The sequence below is a fragment of the Cinclus cinclus genome, chromosome 4 (assembly GCF_963662255.1).
Source record: "Cinclus cinclus chromosome 4, bCinCin1.1, whole genome shotgun sequence".
Taxonomy (NCBI): Eukaryota; Metazoa; Chordata; class Aves; order Passeriformes; family Cinclidae; genus Cinclus; species Cinclus cinclus.
This window is the reverse complement of record NC_085049.1, coordinates 46,273,047-46,298,043: the sequence shown is the minus strand read 5'-3', so window position 1 is coordinate 46,298,043 and position 24,997 is coordinate 46,273,047. Positions and strand designations below refer to the sequence as shown.

The 24,997-nt window shown below is 40.9% G+C and overlaps 1 protein-coding gene across 1 annotated transcript in view; it reads right to left on the bottom strand.

The window, feature by feature from the left end:
* The window catches only part of TPH2 (tryptophan hydroxylase 2), a 50,051-nt gene extending 27,892 nt beyond the window's left edge, over window positions 1-22,159 (bottom strand). The window contains exons 1-8 of the mRNA XM_062491201.1: window positions 22,055-22,159; window positions 19,130-19,282; window positions 16,730-16,913; window positions 16,518-16,618; window positions 13,627-13,694; window positions 7,400-7,596; window positions 5,518-5,653; window positions 403-529 (exon numbers count right to left, since the gene is read on the bottom strand). Coding sequence (XP_062347185.1) covers window positions 403-529; window positions 5,518-5,653; window positions 7,400-7,596; window positions 13,627-13,694; window positions 16,518-16,618; window positions 16,730-16,913; window positions 19,130-19,282; window positions 22,055-22,159 — 1,071 coding nt within the window. The remainder of the gene's footprint in view (window positions 1-402; window positions 530-5,517; window positions 5,654-7,399; window positions 7,597-13,626; window positions 13,695-16,517; window positions 16,619-16,729; window positions 16,914-19,129; window positions 19,283-22,054) is intronic.
* Window positions 22,160-24,997: the final 2,838 nt, after the last annotated feature.

Here is a 24,997-nt window from a genome sequence, read left to right as displayed (position 1 = left end):
GTGAGTACAGAAATACCTGTGCTAAGAGCCAAAGTGGCCACCTGTGGAGGAGCTAACAGTCTAGAGATCAGAGCACACTTCAAAATGTTTTATGTGTTTTTTTTTTTTTTCCAAGTTTACCCTTCTTACTTTTTTCTAGCACCTTAAGGCAGACAAAATTCATCTTAGCTAGCCCTGAAAATGGGTGATTATGTAAAATGAAAATTGAAACTGATTACTTAGTGTGATCAGCTTTGGTCTTCTTAAAAACAATGGAAAAATACCTAAAACTCTTATGATTGTCACATCATAGTCACCTAGAGCCTGAAAATGTAGTCAGCTGTAATAAGACAATGCACATCAGTTCATCAGCAACAAAGGAGGAGAGATGAGAGAGCATGCCACAAAAAGATTTTGACTCACAGTGGCTAATTTCTGAACATCTTCATCAGATGCTCCCAGTGAAGCAAGTCCTATCTCTTGTGAAAATTGTGCAAATTTGGGATCAGCAAGTAGAGGCACATGTCCCAAAAGTTCATGGCATGTATCCCTAAGGGAATGGAAATGAAAAGAGAGTCACTGCAGAAATTAATACCATAATACTTCCATAATCAATTTAACATAAGCCATTTTACACAGGTCTGACCCCTACCTTAGAAGTCTTACAATGAAACATGGTTTTTGCAGTGCAGTAGTGTCTTCCCTGTGTATGTGGTTTCTACGTGCAGGTAGTAACACACACATTTGCTTCTGTTAAATAGGTTATATATTATTTAACCCAGCAGTTCTGTGATTTGCTCATCATTGCCAGATTGAGTGGAAGAGCCTGATCATTACAATTTTTCAGACTTGGTGACATGAAGACTGAACTGCTCAGAGGAAAGACAGATGTCCCACAAGTACAGTTTTCAGCTTTTCTCTCCACATAAATCAAAATCCAATACATTCCCTCTTCCTCTTGTCCATTCCTCTTTCTGTACCTGGGGAGCACTCCACATCAAATTTTTTGCCACTCACCCCCAGAAATATGGGACAATATTTACAGCAGTTTCTTTGTGCCTAATTTCTCCTTTAGTCATGAGATCCTACTGCAATTACTCGGTACTTTTGTTATGCAGTCTACTTTTCAGCAAACGGATTTCAGAAAAAGCAGAGAATCCAAATAATTTCAAAAAGAACAGTTGTTCACATCTGTAAGTGCATTGTTAGTCATGACAAAGTGCAGACATAAGTGTACAAAAAACTGCTAACTGAAGTGTACATGCATCATCTACAAAAGCTTTCAAACAATTCTGAAAGTTTTGCTGCATTTGTTCACAGGAAATAATGGACTTGGTAGTAAAGTTCACTTTAAAAATCCAATCTGACATTTCCTTTGCTTTTGTCTCTTCAAAGACATTTCTCTCCTTTTTTTTTTTTTATAATCTTAAGCGGTAAACAAATGTTTTAAAGGCAGGGAGAAAACATCAAATTTTCTGCCTTCTACCCAAAATCATCCAATTTGTCTTTTACAAATTATTTTTGTTTGAAAAGTCACAGAACATGACTTTTCAGATAAACCATGAACAGAAAAACAACCTTCTACATAATTTAAAGTCTTCTTACTCAGTATCCTCACCAAGAAGTCTAAACCAATAATGTAATAGGTAGATAGCAGCAAATAGAAGTTGCTGAATATACAAACTAAGATTAAAGTTTTTGGTGTTCCTAGTTTGCCTCACCAAAAGTGTATCAAATACAGTTCCAATACTGGAGGGACACGTATAAGTCTTCCTTCTCAGTCCACATGGTCTCACTGACAGATGCAGAGCAACTTTTGCGCATGTTAGAGTCACATTTTTTGGTGAGACAAGTAGCACTCTGAGGCTGTGTGCAACAAGTGTGAGCCAATTTCATATGTGAACAATTCATTCAATGAGACCCATAGTCTAGATAGTAATCCCTTTCTCACTGGAACTCAGACTGGAAAAATTTGTTAGCCCTGCATGCCTCCATTTCTTTGTTCAGGAGGTGGTTTGCATCACTTGACTGGATAATCATCAAAGCTAAAGGCCCTTCTTTAATTAATTCAGTTCCAATCACAGCAATTTCTTCTGTCATATCCTGCAAGACTTAGCTCACTAACAAGGCAAAGGACAGCTGGGAAATGTAATTTGCAGTCTGACAGACACACCATTTCCCAGCACGAAGCAATTCACTGGAGGAACCTGATTTTTCCAACCATCAACTTCCAACATAAAAATGAGCCACAAAGCCCATTCTCTGGAAGTCCAGCACACCAATTTTTACCTCCACCAGGCAAACTACGACTAATTGCTGAGCATCTGTGCTACACTCCATCAGTCCAGACATATTTAGCTTTGTATTAATAATTCAAGCAGAAGCCAACAGTGAAACTGGCTCCAAGTTCCTGGCTCCAGGTAAGCACACTCGTCTGCAGGCAGGCTTCTACAGCAGCATCACTACTACTGATACCCGACTGAGTGCCTACATCTCTGATTTCCTGTGCTAAAGCCACAACCCCTAGAAACAACGACGATTTATCCAAATTCTGCACTGGGACACATGGCCTTTGTTATGTCCTCTCTTGCAGACAAAATGAGAACAGACAAAGCCTAATCCCATTAACTTGTCTCTTTTGGCAAAGGGAAAAGAATGAGGTTCTCTCATGCCTTTAGCTTGTATATTCTTCCATTAAAGCTATGCAAAGTAGTATTTTGAATGTGCAGTTACAAAGAGGGGAGCTTAAAGCAAAAAGCATATGAACAAAAAAAATCCCAAACCCACAAAATGTTTCAGGCAGAAACATGAACCGGCATTTGGGATTGTCATTGGAGTCTTTTAGACTTCCCTGCCAGTCTGGCCCTTTATAGATAGTCTAAACATTGTAATTCTTTGCTTAACTACCAAAGCTGGATTCTTTTGTTTTGTCTTATTCTGAAAAATAATTAAGTTCCTTTAATTTATTCACGCACATTGCTCAGAGAAAATAAGATTTTTGTAATGCACTTTTCACAGCAAAAGATTTTTCTTGGAGTAAATTGGTTATTAATGCAGATGAAATCTACACAGCTCTGTGAATGTAGTAGAAACATAATTAAGATCAGGAAGAAATATGTTTTAAAATACGTATGGTAGTGATACAGATCAAACCAAATGAACTCTTTAATTTGTATCTAGCTCTGTAGCCCGGGTGTTCTGACAGAAAGCCCGCTGAAGTCAAAGGGAGCTTTTTTACCAGGTTTATATCATTGAAATGAAGCATTCACCAGCCAGAGACCTGCAGCAAACCTCATTATGGCCCCAGGAGATCTCAGGGCATTGAAGCTACTGCAGAAGATGAAGAGCTGTCCTCACTCAAGTCAATTTCGTTTTGCCACTGATTTTAAAAAGCACCAGGCTTTCACTCTGCACCTCTGGCAACAATTACTGTGTGTTCTATGTTATAGAATAAAACCTAAACACATTTTTAAGGGGATTTTCAAAATTTTCCTATGGAGTTCCCAGAAGTGAGCACACATTACTTAACTAATGTGAATCAGTAGGTCTGCAAGAAGTGGGTATAACATCATTGGAAAATGACAACTTAAATCCTCTGATAGTCATCTAAACGTGACTCTATTAGTCACTCATATTTAGAGGTGTTAAGACCATAACCTGTATTTTTAAATTCAGCCCAAGTAAGGGGAAAAAACCTTCATTCTAACTCAACTGTTATTATGACTCAGCAGCTTTCCAGACAGCATGACCAGAAAGGTAACCAAAAAATCAGTTGCCATTACTGCTAAAGATCAGCTATGATCCACTGTATAATTCTGAATGTAATCAGCATCCTGAAAACTGCAGGGCTCTCAAATACCCAAATCAATGAACCAGAGAATATCAGGAAAATCACAAACACACTTAATTGCTTCCTGGAAGATACTATTGCCTTTATCCTGTTGGAATTATGTACTTAAATCTCTTATCAGTAGATGTAAATGTTCTTTTAGTTTGTACTAAGTTAATAAACATCATCATTCTTTTGCTGAGCACTGGTACATGGTGCAGCCTGAATTACAGGCTTTGCACAGGACAGGAAATCATTGATGCAAACCCTGTCACTTCCCTTGTATCATTTATTTTTTTTTAAATATCTACAGATACTTTTAAATAGACCAGAAGAGGTTCAGTCCTTCCTTCCATCCAAGCCCTTCTTTCAAGATTTCCCATTCTATCCATTTGCCTACAAATCTAAGTTTTAAATTCTAATTACAGAGGTTATAGAAGTGACTGAATTCCTTCAGGGATCACCACTTCCTTTCCAAAAGAAACGCGCACACAAAGCTAGCCTCAGAGCATTTCAGCAAGTACTTCGCCCAGTTCAGATGCTGAGGAAAAAGGTAGCTAAGTGTCTAACAGCACCACCTGGTGACTCCTGCCAGAACAAAGCTACCGCATACAGCTTACTAGGACGTGCCATTAAACCTTTTATATTCAAAAATACTACTCTATGGTTTTGGCAGTCAGTTAATGAAATCAAACTTAGGCATGAGTCCAAATGTTTACAGGACTGGAACTGAATATATGTGTATGAATCCTTTGTGCAAATTTGGAAAAGTCAAACACACTCAAATAGTTCAAGCTGATTAAACAGCTACAATTTCATGCTAACTGCCTGATGACTGATTCACTGAGAAAATGTCATTTCGGTGGTTACAAGATCAACAGATACCTTTGCTAGAACTACCTCCATATTATCTAAATGGCATGTACTGTTCTATTGCATTGTGTATCTACTGCACTATTACTGCACAGAATACTACATATATAACTCGAGATAAGAACTACAATCTCCTTGATCTTCATTTTCCCCACTTTTTATCAAAAGACCATATGCCAAAATACTTCATACTAGCTCGCAATATTCTGTTTTGGAAAAGCTTCAATGCTGTCCCATAAAAGTCATAATTAAAGTGTTTATTATTTCTGTCATAATTTCCCTGTAACAGGCTTTATATCTAATATTCTCTGTTGGTAAGAGAATAGTGCCCCATGTCTGGCTTGTGTTGTCTTATAGGAGTGAAATGAAGTTCAGGTGTGCAACCTGATCCAAAAGAAAAAACGGGAACACAGAAGACCAAATTAAAAATCTGGAAGTGGGTTTTTTTTCAAGATATTCAGGGGGCTTCTTTCCCACAAAAAAAAAGTGGGTTTTTTCCCACTACCTCCTAATTGTCCAGCACAAATTAAAAATATAGATTCTTTTTCAAAAATTTTAGGTGAAAACTCCATTTGCCACTGAAATACAACTGAAATAGTACTTCTGACCCACTATAAAAATAACGAAGTTATTTAAGACCCTTGTAAAAAGTCAACGAAGAAGTCTTTGAATTAAAGTGTGGCTCACCAGTGTGAAGGATTTTCTCATCAACAGCATAAGAAGACATTCACATTTTGTAGGAAGGTTCCTCTTTTCAATCTTGGCAAATTCAATTGGTTCTTTTAAGAAAGTGGTGACCATATGTATTCAGTACAAAAGCAAAGGCAGCAACTCACGGTTCTGGTGTGTAGAGGGGGTCTGAGCCGTGCCGTATGTACTGAGTGCAGTGAAAGACTCTGTATGCCAAGCCAGCTAAAAAGTCACGGGGAGACAGGTATCCAGCAACTGGTCTCACTGTGAAGCCAGACCTTTCTGAAATGAAAGAGATAATAAAAGACCACATTACGTAGATCACTGTATCACTTTCTGGTGATAGAGCTGTTATTAATTATTCTACCAGAAGCATGACACAAAGAATCTTGATGATCACCACACATTATTTTCAATTATTACATTCAAGAAGTATTTTGCATTGCTAGCATATGTATAATGAGGTATTTCAAAGCTGGTCTGAATATCTTTGTCTTGAAAAAATTTCTAAGATACTGTAGGTGATGTTCATAAAATTTTTATGTCTGATACCAAATGGGAGAGAAGTTTCCATATTGGAGAATATGCAAAATATGTTTAAAAACTAAGAGAACAGAGCAGGATTAAAACAAATCCGTCCTTACTTTTACAGATAGAATATTGTTTGTGTCAACAAAATACTGTTTTTTATAATTGAGGTCCTCATTAAAATATTTAACAATGTTCTTTTTTCAGATTAGTCCCAGAGTGAAACAGTTTCAGACTCAGTGACTTCAAAAAGTATGTTTCTCTCAAAAATGAATTCTTTATTCCTTCAAAGTTTTTACAGGACAATGTTGCAAGTTTTTCTGCAGGGGTATTACTCCCTGCTCTATGTAGTCTTAAAATATATTTCTGAAAGAAGTGTGAGATTTTGGACTTCTAGCTAGGTACAAAAAATCTAGCTAGGGAGAAAAAATCTGTACCATTTGGAATCATTTCTTAGAGGCTGTAACACAGTACATGAGAGACCCAGAAGGACACAGTCAAACTAAAAGAATGATGAGTCATTAGTAAATGCAGGTTTTCACAAACAAGAATTATGGATGAAGCACAGACTGAGGAAAGTAAGCTTGTCATTACAAATTATGTATTAACTTTAACTTGACTATATATATATATATTTGCTAATTATTCTCTTTATTCTCTTACCAGCACATAAGTTAGGTTTTTTCAAACACCCAACTCCATAACATTTTAGTCCCTGAGTAAGAAGTTTAAGAAACAAATATGTATCTCTGAAGGTATACCTTTGAGGATAAATTAAACTCTTAAATTAACTCTTGAGTGGCTTTTCCTTTAGAGCTGAAAACCACAGCTCCATGTCTGCTACCTTGTCCATATGGGATACATTTCCATTACAAATGAAAAATAAGAATTTATTTTCAAACTTAAATATGTAATACACTGATCTTTAAAAAAATAAAATTAAAGAGAAGCACCACCTCACCTACAGTGTCCAACACACTTTTTTCAACATACAAATATAAAGACTAGGTCATGAGGTCTCGAGCAATCAGGAAAGCCTCAATTCATCAGGCTACACAACAGTGTGTCAAATCTGCTTTCCTCTTTAGATTTCGTTATCTTGGCATTTGACTCCCTCTTTTTCCTGCCTGGATATCTGGGAGATTCTCAGTGCAGTTATCAGAAGTTCCCACCTGCAGCAGTGAGAGAGCAGCACTAACTCAGCTTTTCCTTTTCACTGTACCAAAGGATTTTCTCCCTGTACATGACAATATTGTGCTGTACATGTTCAGCTGATTCATTTCTCTCCATTTCATATTTGCAAATATCTACATAAAACTCTCTTGGCTCAAAAAACTCTCTGCCACAGAAAACACCAAAACCAGGATGATACTTCAGGCTAAACCAAAGGCCACTGACAGTGCTGTGAGTCTTTTCTCTCAATGTGCTTTGTACTCCATACAACCAAAAAGAGTATTTTCATGAAACCATATCTATTGATACACCAAATATGAATCTTACCTTTAAGAAAAATAGAAACATCTTCCAACTGAGGCACATTATCTTCTCTGTATCCACAGTACTTGCTCAGCAGAGGGAAGTTTTTTAAATATTCACGACAAGCATGGGTGGGATAGAGTTTACTGAGTTCCCTAAATACCACCCCCCAAGTTTTAACTTCTTCAGCTGTGTACTCCACTCTGGGAATGGGTTGACCACTATTGGAAAAAAACACAAAACACGACTGACTACAGTCCGACTGTAGACAGATTGTAGATAGCAATATTTCCACAAAAAGTAATATTTAAATAAAGGCAAATGAAACTATTAAAACTATTTGAACTATTTTTAATTGATAGTTTGATGCTTTTTCCTTAGAATTATTTCTTGATACTATAAGGTACATATTATATTATTTCCTTAAGAACTGTGTTTCTTACTAAGCAATCTCATTACTTCTTATTCTTTTCACATATCATAGTGGAAAGATGGATTTCTTATATACCATGCTCCTACACCAGACTGATATTTCTCCACTTACTGCCACTGGTACCTTTGCAAGTGGATGGCTGAAGATCCTGATTCAGTCTAACATATAGATTGAGTCAGACCTTCAGCAGACTGCATTCTCTATCATTCTTTAAAATACATAGTATTCACACAGCATCAAATACTAGGTGAAGATTAGGCAATTACATAGATGCTTAGAAATGTATGGATCCAATTTAAAAATGTGCATTTATTGCTTAGACAGTTGCTTGCATGTGCAGATATGTTTGGAACCCTGAACTTGTGAAGGAATACATTATGAGAAGGCTCATCGCAGAGCCAGACCCCAGCTGAGAGGAAACTAAGCCTTTAAATACATCTCCTCTTTAGTTTTAATTCTGCCCTGTTCCTCTTCCCCCTCCCACTTGCACAGACATACAGACATTGGAGAACAGGAGTCTTCCAGAATATCTGCAAATCTGTTTCTGACATCCAAGATTTGCCTTGAGTAGTTACAGTTAATTCAAAACTGACTGACAGTGTGAACATTACGAAGTTCTCCTTCCAACTTGCATTGCCTTATATTTAGCTGTAAGGAATTTCCCATGGCATGGTCACAGGCCATTATCTCATCTCATTAAGTCCCTCTAGAAATGTTATAATGTTCCTCTGGATATAATATTCACAATCTAGACTATGTAATCTCTGCAATCTGCCTTCTCCTCAGTCATCTTTTTCTGCCACACTGTAACAATGTGCAGATCATCAAAGGGATTCACAGCATCCTCCTCCTCTCCATCAGTCCTTATCCCTCACTCTCCTGCCACAGGGCTGACAACGTGGGCACTCCCAGCCCAGTGCTGCAGCTTTCCCAGTACCACAGACACAGCTGAATAGGCATGTCAGGCATGGGCAACTCTGCTGCAGTGGGAGAACCACTGGCTAAAGTGCTGGGCTTTTGCTCAATTCATAATCCTGCCTCCACTCTACAAGGTAACAAGGAATAAGCCCTCATGTCACATTTGATTGCTGCTATGCAGTCCCTACATGAACAAGAGAGGATCATCTGCCCTACATTCATTGTGGTTGTCCCCTCATCTTTATTGAAAACTTACCATTTAATCCCCTTGCCTTTCATGATCTCAAAGGATTTTGATCCATGGCAGTTATCTGTCAGTCAAAGGGAACTTTGTATGAGGTGCTCATACCTGATAGGGACTGCTGAATATCCAATACGTGCACTAGTTCCCTGACAGCCACTTTTGCAGACATGACAAGAATTACAACACATTTAGTGAAGTATTTCTCATCTGCAGAAGCTCCACTGGGTCTGTGCCCATCCTGCAGTGGGACACAGTCCTTCAGGCTAGTATCTGTCTTCCCCCTTAACACCTCATCAGCCTTAAGCTGCCTGCCAGCTCATGGAAAGTACAGTGTAGCTATTCTGAACTGTGCTGTACACACCAGATACAAGCAGGATGCTACTCCATGCACTCGTATTTGCCAGAACACCCAACCTCATCCCTTCTCCTCAGGCCTGACCTCTACCATGGATACAACCAGTATGGGCCAGCACTGACACGTCAAGGAGGAAGACATGTTTTACCAGTGGAAAAGTTCGTGTTTCTATTTAGCCTGACACTAGAAAAGCATAAACACAATCAAGGATCTGAAGCCGGTTCACTGCTCACTAAAAAGTTTACAACTTAGTTATTGTTTCAATTAATTCATTAGTACTGAAGAAGGCTCACTGAACATTAATTCCTTAATAGGCTTTATGCCTAGGAGAGCTGATCTTATTTCCAACTGATCATAATACTGCTTTCTTTATAGACAGAATCAAGGCAGACAGACTTGTGGGATGATCTATGCCTTTTTCCCTCAGCTCTACAAACTTCTTATTTTTTACCTTCTTGTTTCAACATGCATGACCCACCTTGCACTCAAACATTTCAATAAATCATGGAAATGGCCAATCTTCATAGCCAGTTTCCCTGTGGTTAAGATGACTCTACAAGCTAACCTAATCTGAATTTTTATTTCTCCTTATTAAAATAGGGTCTTTCCATTTTGCCATGGTCATGAGCTATCAACTCATGTTATTAATTCCCTCTTAAAAATATCATGTTACCTACAGATTTAATTTTCTCAACACTTTTCCAAACCCTAATCAGTCTCAAAGGACTAATTAGTAAGATTAATGCATTTTCACTATCTTTAGGATAGAAGCTAAGTGAAGGAGGGAGGAATATGGTTTTTTATGGCTTTTTTGGTCCATTTACTTCATACAGCTGATCCTCACTGCTGTGCTCTATTAACAAGTCTTTTCAGCCAGCCACCTCCAGCAAATATCTGCTCTTCCAAGTTCACTTGGTAATGTTTTTTTCTCTCTCTCTTCATTACAGACACCACTTTATGTTCAAGCAAAGAAAAGCATCTACCACTATAGAACAGTAGCAATTCAAAAAGGAAATGCTGATCTGGGATTTTCAACTCAACTTTTTATGGAGCCAGTTCCTTGCAGCCAAATCTCTGGGGTTTTTTAAGGAAAAAAATGTGTGTTGTTGGTTGTTTTACAATGGAAAATTAAAAACAGAAGCACATCAAGCCTCAGTAAGTGATTAGGAAGGTCACTTGCCTGGAAGACACTGAGAGATGTTTATCCCAAAGGAGAGTAGCCCTTGTAAAAGAGCTGTTCCTTTTGTAGCAATAAGTAAATAGTCATTAGAGAACAGAAGAGAGTGTGATGAGACCGTGATGTAGTGTCACAACACTATAGTAACTCTCAGCTCCACAGCATGAGTAGCAGAAACAGCCCAGCTGTAGCAGCACAGCTTTCCCTGAACTGATTTTCCTTTCCTCAGCATGGCTTGGGCTGTGCTGCAGCAGGCTCCTGGGGCTGTCTCCTGCTGCAGCAGGCTCCTGGGTTGTCTCTCCCTGGATACCCAGAGGCAGACTGACTGTACAGACCAATAGATATAGCATGTCCCTGGGGGTAAGGATAACCAGTGCAGGAGACCTGAAGTATGAATGAGATTTTTGACATGTTAGGTAACTGTCCTAAGCACCGGTCTCCCAGTTTTTCTGGTTCCTGGGTAAGAGTACTTGAAACCTCTTCTTTTCTTTTCTTTCTGCTTACAATAATAGGACAAGTTTGAAATCTTCTAAAGGTTTGAAAAGATGAGTGGAATGAAGTAGTAGCAATCTGAGCAGTTTTGCTGAAGTACAAGATCTGGTCCTCAAATGTCTTCTGGTTTGGATTGCGTAGTTTTGGTAATGCGCCTGCAAAAATGTTCTTAAGCCTTCAAAATCTAAAGAAGGAAAAGGTTTTCCTTTCCTTTATTTATTTTATTTTGTGGAAATATGCAGAATTACTTTATGTTATTTTGTAAAAAGGTTTCTCTTTAGGTTTCAGGGTGGAAAAAAAGAATGCACTTTGAAGCAGGAGACCAACTACTTCTTAGCAAGCCAGCTGCATCACCTTTCCAGCACTTAGGCAGCTGAGTGGGAGAAGAAAGAACTTACCAGCAAGTTAGCGACTGTGAAATGCATGGCACTACTGCTACCATCATGGATAAATAGAGAACTATCCCACTTACTCAAAGGTCCTAAGCACTCACAGCCTGCCCTCATCCACAGGTATCCACTTGACATTTAACACTGCAGTAAATGCTAGACAAGAAGCCCTAACTTCACTGCAAGCATTAGACTAAAATAAAGATAAGAAATCAATCAGCTTTAAACAAACATTCTAAAAAAAAAAAAGCTATCTCGATTTACATTTGAAAGCTGGCTAAACTCAAGGCTTACCTGAGCAGCCTAGAGAGCTTCTCTACCAATAAACACCTGCCCCAGCAGGCAGCAGTTCAGTGTACTGGATGGATGTCAGCTAAACAAATACCACTGTGGGCAGAAAGAAAGGGGAAAGAACACTAGCACCTACACTCTGTAAGACTGGTAATAGCTTAATGACTGGCATGGGACAAAAGTAAAGGAGAAAGATATACAGAATTATAGGGTCACAAAGCAGAGTTAATCCTTCTGTCCCCCCCGCCTTCTGCAAGCTGTATAATAGCCTTATACTGAAAAACCTTCAAAAATTCAGTTTTGACTTGATTCCTGACAGGGTGTGCCTCCCATAAGTGGAAAAAAAGTTTGCATGTTTCATGTTCTTAAACCATGTAGGCAGAAATCTCAAAGAAGAAAAAATTAAAAACCTGAAGACGTGTAGAGAAGAAAATGGAAAAGAACATGAAATTAATATGTTCTTTCCGTTGAGAATGAGGGCTTAAAACCTGTTGCAAATAAAACCTAGAGTAGGATTAGAACTAGCTGAGTGCTTCTGTGACAAGAAAATTGCAACACAATAGGTGTTTGTAGGTAGAACAGCAAGTTTCCTAACTTCCAGGAACTGTAGCAAATTTAAAATAGTGATTTGAAATGGGGAAAAAGATCAGAATGAGAAAATACTTGCAGTGTACTTGTGCACAGCCACCAGCTTCTTTAACTACATAGAAATACACCAACTAAATTCTAAGAAATTTGGAGCTGTATTGGCAAAACTGATAAATGGCATTTTGCAGCATCCAGTAGAATCATAGAATCATACAATTATGAAGGCTGGAAAAGATCTCTAAGATTACCAAGTCCAACTGTTAGCCCAGCAGTGCTATGTTTATCACTAAACTTTGTCCCAAAGTGCCACAACCAAACACCTTTTGAACACTTCCAGGAGTGGTGATCCCACCACTTTCTACTACTCCAACACCTGAACACCCTTTCAATAAAAAAAAGTTTCCTAATATAAACCTTTGCGCAGCTTGATGCCATTTCATTTCATCCTGTCATTTGTTATCCAGGAGAAGAGGCCAACCTCGACCTCTCACAGCTTCCTTGCAGGCAGCTGTAAAGGGTGATAAGGTCTTCCCTGAGCCTCCTTCTCTCCAGGATAAACAACCCCTGCTCCCTCAGCCACTCCTCATCAGACTTGAGCTCCAGCCCCTTCACCATCTCTATTGCCCTTCTCTGGACACACTCCAGCACCTCAATGTCCTTTTTACAGTGAGGTGCTCAAAACTGGACACAGGACTTGAGATGTGGACTCACCAGTGCTGAGTACATGGGAGAATCCCTGCTCTGGTCCTGCTGGCCACACCATTTCATTTACAGGCCAGGATGCCATTGGCCTTCTTGGCCACCTGGGTACACTGCTGGCTCATGGTCAGATGCTGCCAACCAGCACCTCCAGATCCTTTCCCACTGAACAGCTTTCCAGCTAATTTTCTCCCAGCCTGCAGCACTGGAGTTTGTTGAGACCCAAATGCAGGACCTGGCACCTGGTTTGTTGAACCTCATGCAATTGGCCTCAGCCCGTTATAGTACAAGCATCAAAAGAAAATAATTTTGGGGTTTAATGAGCTCTTCCAACTACGTAGAGACACTAGACATGTGTGATTCAGCAGTGCATCAGTTTGTCAGTAAGACATGCAAATATCTGTAAAATATTTCCGAAAGTTTAAGCAGCTGTGAATAAAATGCTAAAAGAGAGAGCACTTGCCTTTCAAATGCTTTACTTGCCTGGAGCTATATCAAAAATGTAACAAGATTCCAACCATCCCATTTGTAACTTACAGCCTACACTAAACTAGTCCAAGTTTAAAGGATGACTTTGTATACAGTTAAACTTCATCCTACAGAATTAAGTAGAGCATGAATTCTAACTAGTCAGCAGCACAGGGAAGAATTATGCCAGTACTTACTATTTATAGCTCATGGCAACATCCACAAAGTATTTTCTTCTCTGTCGATAGACATTGTCTTTAAATCCCTTAAGCAAGGAAGAAGAGAGTAATTTACAGTAAGGACATAAACTGAGCTGTAAGAATTATAAAATAAATCATTAAAGTGTTTATTTAGTACTTAGTGGCATTGTATTTTGATTAACACTCTCTACTGCAAGAGAAAGTAAGGATTTTTTTCTGATTTTTCTTAACCAGAGCGCCACAGGAGCTCTTTCAAGAGGGTTCTGTGCATAGGTACAGGTATTCATCCAAGATGCTGAAAAGGGAAACTTTTTTCCTGTCATTTTATCTCACTCATATTTTCCTTGATATGAACTGAGATCTACACACAGATACATAGCACAATAATCTACCTATTCTTAATGTATCTTTATTCACTAGAATCAAGCATCTAAAGATCTTGTGCAACTCATTTTGAGGATTCTTATTTCAGCAGTTGACATCTTAGCCAACCCATTAGGAACTGAACCAACAGCCTCCAGCACCTGTTTGAGTTACAAAGGCAGGGCTCTACCTTGTGGGCTGCAGTAGGCTCACACCTTTTCCATATTAATAGTAAAAGAGTTGTATAACACATACATGTTGCCCAGTTACAGCTCTTTAAGCTATTCAAAATTAGAACAAGATCTCTATATCTATAAAATATAATGGCACTTCAAGTTTGGACTACAAGAAGAGTAAACTGTTTTCAAAGTGGAACTGCCAACCTCTTGAAGATAAAAAAGGGTAAAGAGTTATCTAAGTTACCTAGTTAGTAGGCCAGAAAGTGCATTTAAATTTCCCCCAATCAAAGCTGAAAAATAAAATGTTTCTTTTCCTTACTGCTCACATAAACAAATGCAAAACGCTGAAACAAATTAAAATATAACATTGCTTGACTTTAAATACTTGTTTGACTTTCCATAAAACTCAGAAGACATTTTACTGCCCCATAACCAAAGCTGTGCTGCTGGGGCAGAGTATTGGGAGCATTTCACAGGACTACAGAAAGCCTTCAAACCTCTGCTCCTATACAGAAAAGCTTCTTTGACTGGCAAAAATTTGCTGTAATCTGGGGGAGCCTCCTTGTCTCCTTAATACCTTTTGAGGTAAATGTTGATTTACTCAGCTGAAGACCATTCAAGAGACCTAGAAAATGATGGAAGACCGTACAGGGGATTTAAAAGCCTGTTAAGTGTAATGAAACTGAGACTGAGATTATTAGCCATTATGGAGTGGGTTAAGGCTAAGCTGCTGAAGTGGTGCTATCCTTACAGTTTCTGTAATAGGATAATTCTCTTTGGTCCTCTGGCACATACATGTCACTGCTAAGGAACAGGGCAGGCACCTGGAGTGGTCTTTCAAAGGCCACTCACAGATTGAAGGGTTCTTACCCCATTTCTAACATCTAGCACGCTGCACAGGCTAACAAATGGTGTGTAAACTGTGTTTGTAAGAGTCCTCCCAAGTGTAAAATATATATTCATATAATGCAAATATCTTTTTTTGTTTTCTGTGAAATTGAAGGCGAATTTTCAGCAGAGCGCTCAAGTATTTAATGAAGGTACCAGCTCAGAACATAAAACAGCATCTAATGGCCTGTCACAGCCATAAACTCAAAGCTGGAATGAGTTGTCTCTACAACCTGTGGTTGAACCAAATTGTGGTTAATGGTTGAAGATAATCAACAGGCTTTTCCTTTCAGAGAAAATGTGAATTAAATCCTAGTTTGTCATCAAGAAGTACATGGCAGAAACCAGGATTCAGGAATGTGCTCCCTGACTATGTACCCTCAAGTATGGCAAGGACTCCCACATGATAGAGGAGGCTGAGAACCAAGCAAGGTGAAGATGATGATGATTGTGGCTGGTATGTGGGCAGGTGACACCAGAGACAGTGGGGCTGCCATGGAGCTTTGTGATGGTGTCCATTTGGCTTTTGTGCACAAGGCTGAGAATCCGTGCCTGAGCACCCACCACAGCACAAAATATGTGCAACAAAAAACAAAGGAAACTACCATCTACAGATAGAGTTTAATCTGATTCTGTTACAAGACAGTCTTATGGTCAGATATCTTAATTCACTACCTACTTCCTTTCAACTGGAAATTTCTGACAATACCAGTTTAATCCAGCCTATTTTAGGAATTAATATAACTATCTACCACCAGTATCTTTCAGTCAAGTAATTCAGAGGTAGAAACCTGAATTTATGGAAAGGGAAAATATTTTAACATAAATGCTTGTAATTATTTGCCATCTAAAGACTCAGAGGTCAAGCATTTATAGCCATTAGCCAAAAGAAATAAAACAATAAGTCCCTTTCTCTGTCTTTTGCATTGAGCATTTGACCCTGCTGCAGATACAGCTTGTGCATGCAGGCTTGTCTCCTGCCACCAAAGTCAGGAAACAATGAGAGACACCTTCCTGTCTACTGCATTCATCAAAAACAGGAACATGTTTCTCTGTTTTATCTTGTAATTACCTCCTGAGTGCCAAATAATTCCTTCATAATTCTTTCTTCTCTGACACCTATTGACAATAGCAATTCTTACCCAAGAGCTACTTCTGCCAAAATTGGAGGTCATATTGACCTAAATGCTAAAGTTTGAAAGCTTTCTATCAACCAATTAAATTGTTTTTAAAGGCAAGCAGTACAAAAGGGGATATACTTGCTAAACAATGAATAAGTTTTGTGGAGGGCCTGTATTTTTGTGTATCTTTCTACAGAAAAGGACAATGAACTCACTGAAGCTACCAAAGAGAAGCCAGTCCTCATCTTCTGAAAACAATCAGCAGTCAACAGGCTTTTTATTTGACTGGCAAATAACCCAACAAACCACCTACAGGACAATTTTGCGTTACACTCACAGGGTGATCAGCATCCAGCTCAGACCCATACATCAAAACTCGCTGAGAGCATTTGTCTAACTCAGAGATCTTCCTGGGGAACCAAGGGACACAATCGAGATCTGTAGGAGACAGAATTCAAATTCAATGTACTGGTACATGCAAGATCATGGAGATACCTGTGCAAAACATCTGTCAGTGTCTAAACCAAGTGATACAAAAAACAGCCTTGCCTTCTTCATCAGTCCAGATGTTTTCTGGTGGATTGAGAGATACTATATTAGTTTGAAACTTGAGCAACTGGATTAGTTCATTAAATTCTTTCTTACTGCAGTCACAGTCCACGAAAATTTCCACCTCTGAATTCCTTCTCTTTGATTTTCGTGATTCAATATGAACCATACTCACATGTTTTTCCTGTGGAAAGATGAAATAACAGATGAAATACAGACATACCTAGAAGAGTAATGCTAGAAGAGTAGTATTGGTGGCACATTCCTCAGGAAAGTTTTCCAGTTCTTAAAAGGCCTTTTTATTGAAAATACTCCCTTTTTCTATTTACAAGATTAATTAGTGACACATACTAAATACTGAGGATAAAAGAAAATATTACATGGGAAGTAAAAGTAAAATTACTATTTTTAATGAAGAAAGCCAAGTAATGATTTCATTTATCTACCAAAACAATTACTTACAGAGGACAGTATAACACCATTTTATTTTTTATATAATGAAATTGTATATTTATCTTTGCCATAACTATTAAATTCTAATGCAATTTTAGTTGGCAATTTGCATAATAATAATGTTAATTTAAATATAATTGAGTGTGCTTTTTTAAACAGATGTTAGTAGACACACTATTTTACGTACCTTAGTACATGAGAAAGAAAATATTTTTATGAGAATAAATGTGTATCAATCCTCATTGTCTACTGTGCAATTATCAATAACATGAAGTGTTAACAGCAATACAACTTAAATCAAACTCAATTTATTCTCCATTGCAATGTCCTCATCAAATATAAACCATGCAAGAAACATCACAGTGTAAATACTTCTAGAATGAAAATTTTCCTATGGGGTCTCTCTCCCACCACAGCTACTGGTCTGCCAAGGGTATCATACAAAGACAGATAACTATGAAGTGCTATGGCTGACCTGATCTAGTATCACTGCCTTACTTCAAGACAGGAGGTTGGATTAGATGGCTGTTCTCAACACGACTGACATCCTATGGACTCCAATTTTTCCTTTTTCTTGCTAGACAGAAACTATCTGTTACTTTTCACAACTAATCTTGCACTTACTCAATGAAGCCAATAAAATATTTGTTGACTTCCAAATGGGAAGAAATTCATGTCTGTATTTCCACTTGTCCCCTGTATTTTACATAAACATCCATTTCAGGTGGTAGAGCCAACCAGCAGTGTCCGTTTTTAGCACCTCTGGATATGCAGACAGAGTTCTTTCACTGGCATGCTCCATAACTGCATATGCAGTGTAGCAACCCAAGCACATAACAAATTCAGTTTTGTCTTCCCTAGGTCAAGTTGAGAACAAAACCCTTCACTCTCCCCTCCAGTACTCAAATCGTTGTGACTACGTGGACGGGGCTGGATATCCCTGCCACATCTTCCAGACACATTTTAAGAGACCAGAGTGAGTTCTATGCCTTTTCCCAAGAAGGGGTAGCAGATGTTTACATCCAGAATTTCAGGTATGAACCTATTTCAGCATTTCAGCCAGGGCTGCAGTTAGACACTTAACCCTTGGAGAATAGCTACATTGAAAACACAGCTCCTACTGCAACTTCTGTGCACTCACTTAGATTTCCCCTCTTTTTGTCAAACACCTTGCTTCATGACAGACTCACTCCTGTGGGTCTAACTCACCTCTTTTTCTTGGCTGGAGAATCTACATGTCTAATCGATACCAGCCTTAGGAATCTGTTCCCAGAGCCAGCTACTAGGAGTGAGGACTGGTAATACCCAGTGATCCCACACTTACATCCCTCTGATGGTTTGACCTGAGAAGCAGGCTCCAAGCCACCTCCTAACTTTCTCTTCACTGCACAGACTGAACAACCTAAGACTTTTATCATGCTGCTTTTAATGATCCTCAGACATGCCTCCAAGCATTGTCTGACCAACAAGCACTGATTGCATGGGGATCTATGTGGGAACCAGTACCTCACAATTTACATTTCAGTTAGACACATGAAACACTGACCCTGCAAACACTTAAAGGTGGTTCTAATTTCAAGACCAAGCAAGGCTGCCACCAGCATCACCTGACTGTATGTAACTTAGATTCCAAACTGCTCTCTGGAAGTGCCACCTTTCATTGTGGCCTGCACAGACAACTTTAAATCTAATTTACGTTTAGAAACCTGAAGTGAATCATGTGAACATCAGCATCACTGTCAAACTTTATTCCAGAAAACCCTTTACAAGCCCCAAATGCTTTGTTCAATAGTCCATAAAATTTTAAGTTACTTTTATTCAGTTCTGCAGAGCGAGTGTAGCTGCACTCTATTCCTCCTGCCACGGTCCATTAGATTGATACAACAAAGAGCCTGACCTCAGTAGCCATCCTCAGTCCAGCCAGCATAAATGATTTGTAAGCGTTACCTGGAAGAGTCTGAGAGCTTTCACCAATCCACCAACTTCATTCTTCAAGGAAAACACCACAGCTGTCTTTCCACCTTCAGAAGTAGATTCACTTTTCCCATTTCCCTTATTCCCTTTCTTCTCCTCATTTTTCCCAGAACTTGATCTGTTTAGCTACAAATGGATAAAAGGCATGATCATCTCAGATGAAATCGGGCATTTCCTGCAAGAGAAATTCTTTCTTGAAAATAGCTGAACAGAACCCATCCTGGCTTAATTTAAAAGAAAAGGTTGTGTGTTTACTTGAAATCAAGATCACAGGTTAAAGGCAGCTGCTAGAGATGGTTGTGTAAGAGGCCAGTCCAAACCAAAAACAACAACAACAACAACAAAAAGCCTAAAGAAGAGCATAAATGGAATACAAATATGATGGCATTATTTGGGCAATGTTATGATTAGAAGTAAATGCGAAGCAGCAACTGGAGACAGTCTAAATTACTGGTAAAGCCTGCAGATCTGTTATTGCAATCTGAATACTGCTGCAAAATCACAGGGATGTTATTCTAACCTCTACCAGTCATTCAGTCAATTTATGAAGATGTGCACTGGTCTGTATTTTTGTATTAACTATTTGTAACATTTATAACCCAAAACTTTATGTTCTCTGCTGTAGTACAATTAATGTTATCATGTAATGCAATTCTTCCTGTGAAAACAAAAAACCTCTGTTGATTATACAAACAGGAACAGAAATACTTAGACTACAACACAGAACATCAAGTTGGAAGGGACCTCAAGGATCATCTGGTCCAACTTCTCTTGGCAAAACATGGTCTAGCCTTAAAATTGTCCAGAGTTGGGGAATTCACCACTTCTCTCAGGAGATTATTCCAATGGCTGATTTTTCTCATTCTGAATAACTTTACATCCCACAGAAGAGGAGTTAGCTGAGGAACTAAAAAAATACAGAAAATGACACCATCCTTGGCCACTCTTACATTCTTCTCACAATTTGTGAGTCCAAGACTGCTTTAAATGAAATTTCAGTCAGAATTTTCTAAAAAAGTCATTTTATCAGCTTAAATCTTGTTGAGATGCCAACAGTACAGCCTTTATAGACAAATGTTATAGCATTGACCATGATTTTCAAAAAGCAGTCTGCATTTTCTGATACCTAGGCTGTTACTCCTGGAGAAATTATGTCTCCAGTGAGACGCTAACTGCTTTGTTAATAATCCGCATATATATAATCCACAAAAAAATTAAGATAGACATTAAAAACATATACTATTTCAATGTTTCAAATAGATTAAATTGTCCTTGAGTAATTTCTAAAGCAGCCTATACAAAATAACCTGAAAATTCAGCTTTTTAAACAGATCTTCTAAACTCTTTAAAAGGCTCAGGTGGAACCAGCCACATTTAAACTAGGTATGGGACATGCAAAGAAATCTCTGTGGTCTTTTCTCATCATTTATTAGAATATAAGGAAACAATGTGAAAAACCAATTTGTTTGCAGAATGATATATGAATGCTTTCACACATGTTTATTTTTTAGCAACTGATCTTATATGATTCAGCTCCTACCTGATATGGTAGGAGGTTTGCCCAGGGAAGGTCACTTTTGTTTTAACTTCAGTAATATCTGGGATTTGGCAAAGTCCTTTTCACATGCATCAAGCACACAACATCCACATGAAGTGACAAAGGTGCTGCTTTTACAGCATCTGTGAAAATTCCTATGTGCTGCTTTCTAGAAGCTTTGTACCCATGATCATGGAGTCAACCGAGCATGTGAGGATCTCAAAACTGTCAGTCCCTCTGGAAAACAAGGGCACTCGGCGCTTTCCAAGCCTGCCACAGGTTCCCTAACACTCTGAAGAGAGCATTACCCAGAGTAATTACTAGCCACGTTCATTAGTACACTTCACAATTAAACAACGACTAACAGACATACTTTCATAATGCAAATTAATTATCTGGAGCAAGTGGAAGTCCTCAGGAAAAGTAGTCATTTACAGCAGAACTCCGTGAAGAAAGTAACTCATATATAAAGACAGTAAAACAAATTTATTCAATGCTTTCAATAGAAGCTGAGCATGTAGAAACAGGGATATGTTACCATAGAGTAGGCAATTCAAAACTGATACAAACCTGTACATTGTGCTGGTTTTACCCAGAGATAAAAGTCTTCATCTGCTCCAAAATTTTACAGTAGTCGGTCTTCATAATCCTAAATATTTCACATATTCAGAGCAGGTTGACTTATTTAGTCACATATACACTTACCTGTTGGCATACAGAAGCTTACCCCACTCTTGAAACCACCCAAGCACCTGTCGCACCCGTATCACCTTACAGAAAACCATTTCTATCTCCCGACAGTTTTACAGCAGTGCCCTGGCACGGTGTTCCCACGCATCCTTGCACTCCTGCCCGTCGGCAGAAGCCGGGAACGCAGCAGCAAATCCAGCGGCACCGACGCGGAGTGGGTGCGCGGCACTTGCGTCCTGCCAAAAAACGCTTTACAGATCGTGCTGCGAGGCTTACGAGTGCCCTGGAAAGGGAGCCTGTGCTGATGTATACAGCCCGCTGGACTAACCAAGGACTTCCAAAATCCAAGCATTTTAAACCATCTGAGCCGGACCCGATGCTTTTCTATTATCTCAGTAGCAATAGGGTTCATTTCTGCAGTAAGGCTTGTATTGCTAATGAAACTTTTTCTGTTATTTATGACACTTTTAAGGCAGCGTTCTGAACGGGGAGCGATTCGACACCAAAGTTAGTTTCAGCGGCCCCTGCAGCTGCTGAGACGCTGCTGTCGGGACCACGAAGCGAGGAGCAGGGGGAGGAACGCGCGGCCGGCCGGCACCGGGCCCCAGCGGAGCCCGACCCCCGGCGGCCCGCCCTGGGCCCGACCCCCCGGGCCCGGCCCCGGCACTTACGGTGAGGCTGCCGGCGGCAGGGCGCTCCTCCGGCAGGGCCGAGTCCAGCGAGAAGCCCCGGCGAGCCCAGTACTTGCTGGAGAACATCATCATGGCGGGCTGCATGGGGCCGGCCGCGGGCAGCGCCGCGCTCTGCCCGCCTCGCCTCGCCCGCTCCCTTTATACGCCCCAGCCGGGGCTGATGGAAACACGATTAGAGGACGCCGTCTCCGGGTGACGAGAGCCGCCGGCAGGCGGACGCTCACGGTCTCCGCTCCCTCAGCAGCCGGGGCGGGACGGGACAGAGCAGCTCGGGGAGCGATCCCTCCGCCTCACGCCGGCAGCAGCCCCGGGTAGCGGGACCGACAGTGGGACCGACAGCGGGACCGGGCAGTGGGACCGACAGTGGGACCGACAGCGGGACAGGGCAGTGGGACCGACAGTGGGACCGGGCAGTGGGACCGACAGCGGGACCGGGCAGTGGGACCGACAGCGGGACCGACAGCGGGACCGACAGCGGGACCGACAGTGGGACCGACAGCGGGACCGGGCAGTGGGACCGACAGTGGGACCGACAGCGGGACCGGGCAGTGGGACCGACAGTGGGACCGACAGCGGGACAGGGCAGTGGGACCGACAGTGGGACCGGGCAGTGGGACCGACAGCGGGACCGGGCAGTGGGACCGACAGCGGGACCGACAGCGGGACCGACAGTGGGACCGACAGCGGGACCGGGCAGTGGGACCGACAGTGGGACCGACAGCGGGACCGGGCAGCGGGACCGACAGTGGGACCGACAGCGGGACCGGGCAGTGGGACCGACAGTGGGACCGACAGCGGGACCGGGCAGCGGGACCGACAGTGGGACCGGGCAGCGGGACCGACAGTGGGACCGACAGTGGGACCGACAGCGGGACCGGGCAGTGGGACCGACAGTGGGACCGGGCAGGTCCCGCTGTACAGTGGCTGTCCCCACCCGCCCTGGGGCTGCTCCTTCACGCTCTCTTCACCCCTGCGCCTGCCGAAGCCGCTCCGCTCCGGAGCCGGCCCGAGCTGCACGGCACGGTTCAGGGCACAGGGCACGGGTCAGGACACGGGGCACGGTTCAGGGCATGGGGCACGGGTCAGGACACGGGGCACGGCCCTGGGAGCAGCAGGCTCGAGAGTGTGGGGACAGCCTGGCAGAGAACTGCAGGAGCTGAGCTTCAGCACCAGGGCGCTGTGCAGAGATTGCGAGAAATGCTTTGGTGTAGAAATTCATCTCTCTCCGTTTAAGTGAGCAGAAGGCAACTGCTGAAACTGTAACTTGGCTGCAGGGTTAAAGGAACTCCGTCTCCCAAATTCACTTGTGAAATTTAGGATTTCAAACTTCTCTTTCATTGTAACATTCATTTTGTGACCTGCCACCGTCACTTGCCATCCCACCTCCTCCTCACGTCTTTCTTCCAAAACTTCTCCATGACATCCTTTGAATACATAGGTTACCTTAAAGCATGTAGCACTGAACAGCACATCTGAATTGGGAGCACTGTGTCATTTTCCTTCAAATACATACTCAGTTTTCTCTGTTCCAACACACTAGGCAGGGGAAACCTAATACATCCCTGTGAAAAGCAGCATCGGTGACTTGTCCTGAGCCTCTCAAAAGAGGGGCAAACTAGCTGAATGCAACAGCTGGCTGCACATGGCCTTAGCTTGGTATACACACAGATCACAAGGATGGAGAAAAAATGTTGAAATCAGATTGACTGAAAGTCGGACATTGAGCAAGGAGCTGCACAAGGCAAGTAGCAAAAAGTATCGCTGACAGTACTAAGCTCATGTCACATCTAACTCAGCTGCAGACTGCCTCTCCTTCACAGCCGCAAAGCCTTCACCCCTGAAAGACTCCACACCTTGTAACTATCAGATACATATCAGCAGCACCAGGGAAATAATCTTGCTCTTCCACAATAACAACACAGAAGCACAACAGAAGATTTGAGACTTTTTCTCACACAGAATATAATGGAATTATATTTTATCACATTGAAGAAAAACCAGCAAAAGCTTCCAGTCTAAACTGGCTGCTGTCAGTCAGATGCTCCTCTTCTTAAAAGGGATAATCATGTTCAATGTTCTGGACCAGACAGGTTCACAGCTGCCTCAGAACTCATGAAAGGCCAGAGGTAAACTCTTTTAGATTCACTTGTCCAGAGTTTCCCAGGAGTAACATGTAATAAAGATCCTTTCTTCTTGTTGGCAGTAAGTTTGTAATAATTAGTTCCTCTACTTGCTCCTTTAATGCAAATCAACTGTTGTTGTTATGATAGCCCACAAAGTTTTACTCCATTTTCCAAGTCAGAGAAAAGCATGTCTACACATATTAGCTTAGTCTCATATCCTAAGTTATCAAGAGATGTTCCCTGTCCTGTTTTCTCATTACTTTTGATGATAAGAAAGAAACTTGGCATCTTTAGACTTTGATATTCCTATCTGCTGTGCATGAGATACATAGACATGGTTCCTGCAGTTAAACAATTTATGAGTGAGGTTGTTTAGCACTTTCTGAATGCTCCAGCGACAAAACTGAGCACAACTGTGCTGCCTTTCCACCTACAGGTGTGACAGAGCATGATTTTATCTGCTGTTAGATCCTGGCTCTGCAGCTGGGACATCACACAGATCAATGACCTAGCTGCTCTGGAGCCTTGTTATTGTTGCACCTCTGTGCAGAAACCAGAGCACAGCAAAGATTTTGTCTCTCATAACCTCTTCTGCATGACTCCTGAACGCAAAACAACAGAAGGTGCATTGTGTCAGCAGGTGTTAATAACAGCTAGGAGGACTCAAGTGCTTCATCTGTTTTAATCATGATGTCTAACCATGTGTCCCACAGATAGTTTGCTTCTCCCTAGAAAGGAAGTTCTTCTGCAACTTGTATTTTGTAGGTGGACTTTGCCGTATCAGCACCAGATCAAAAGA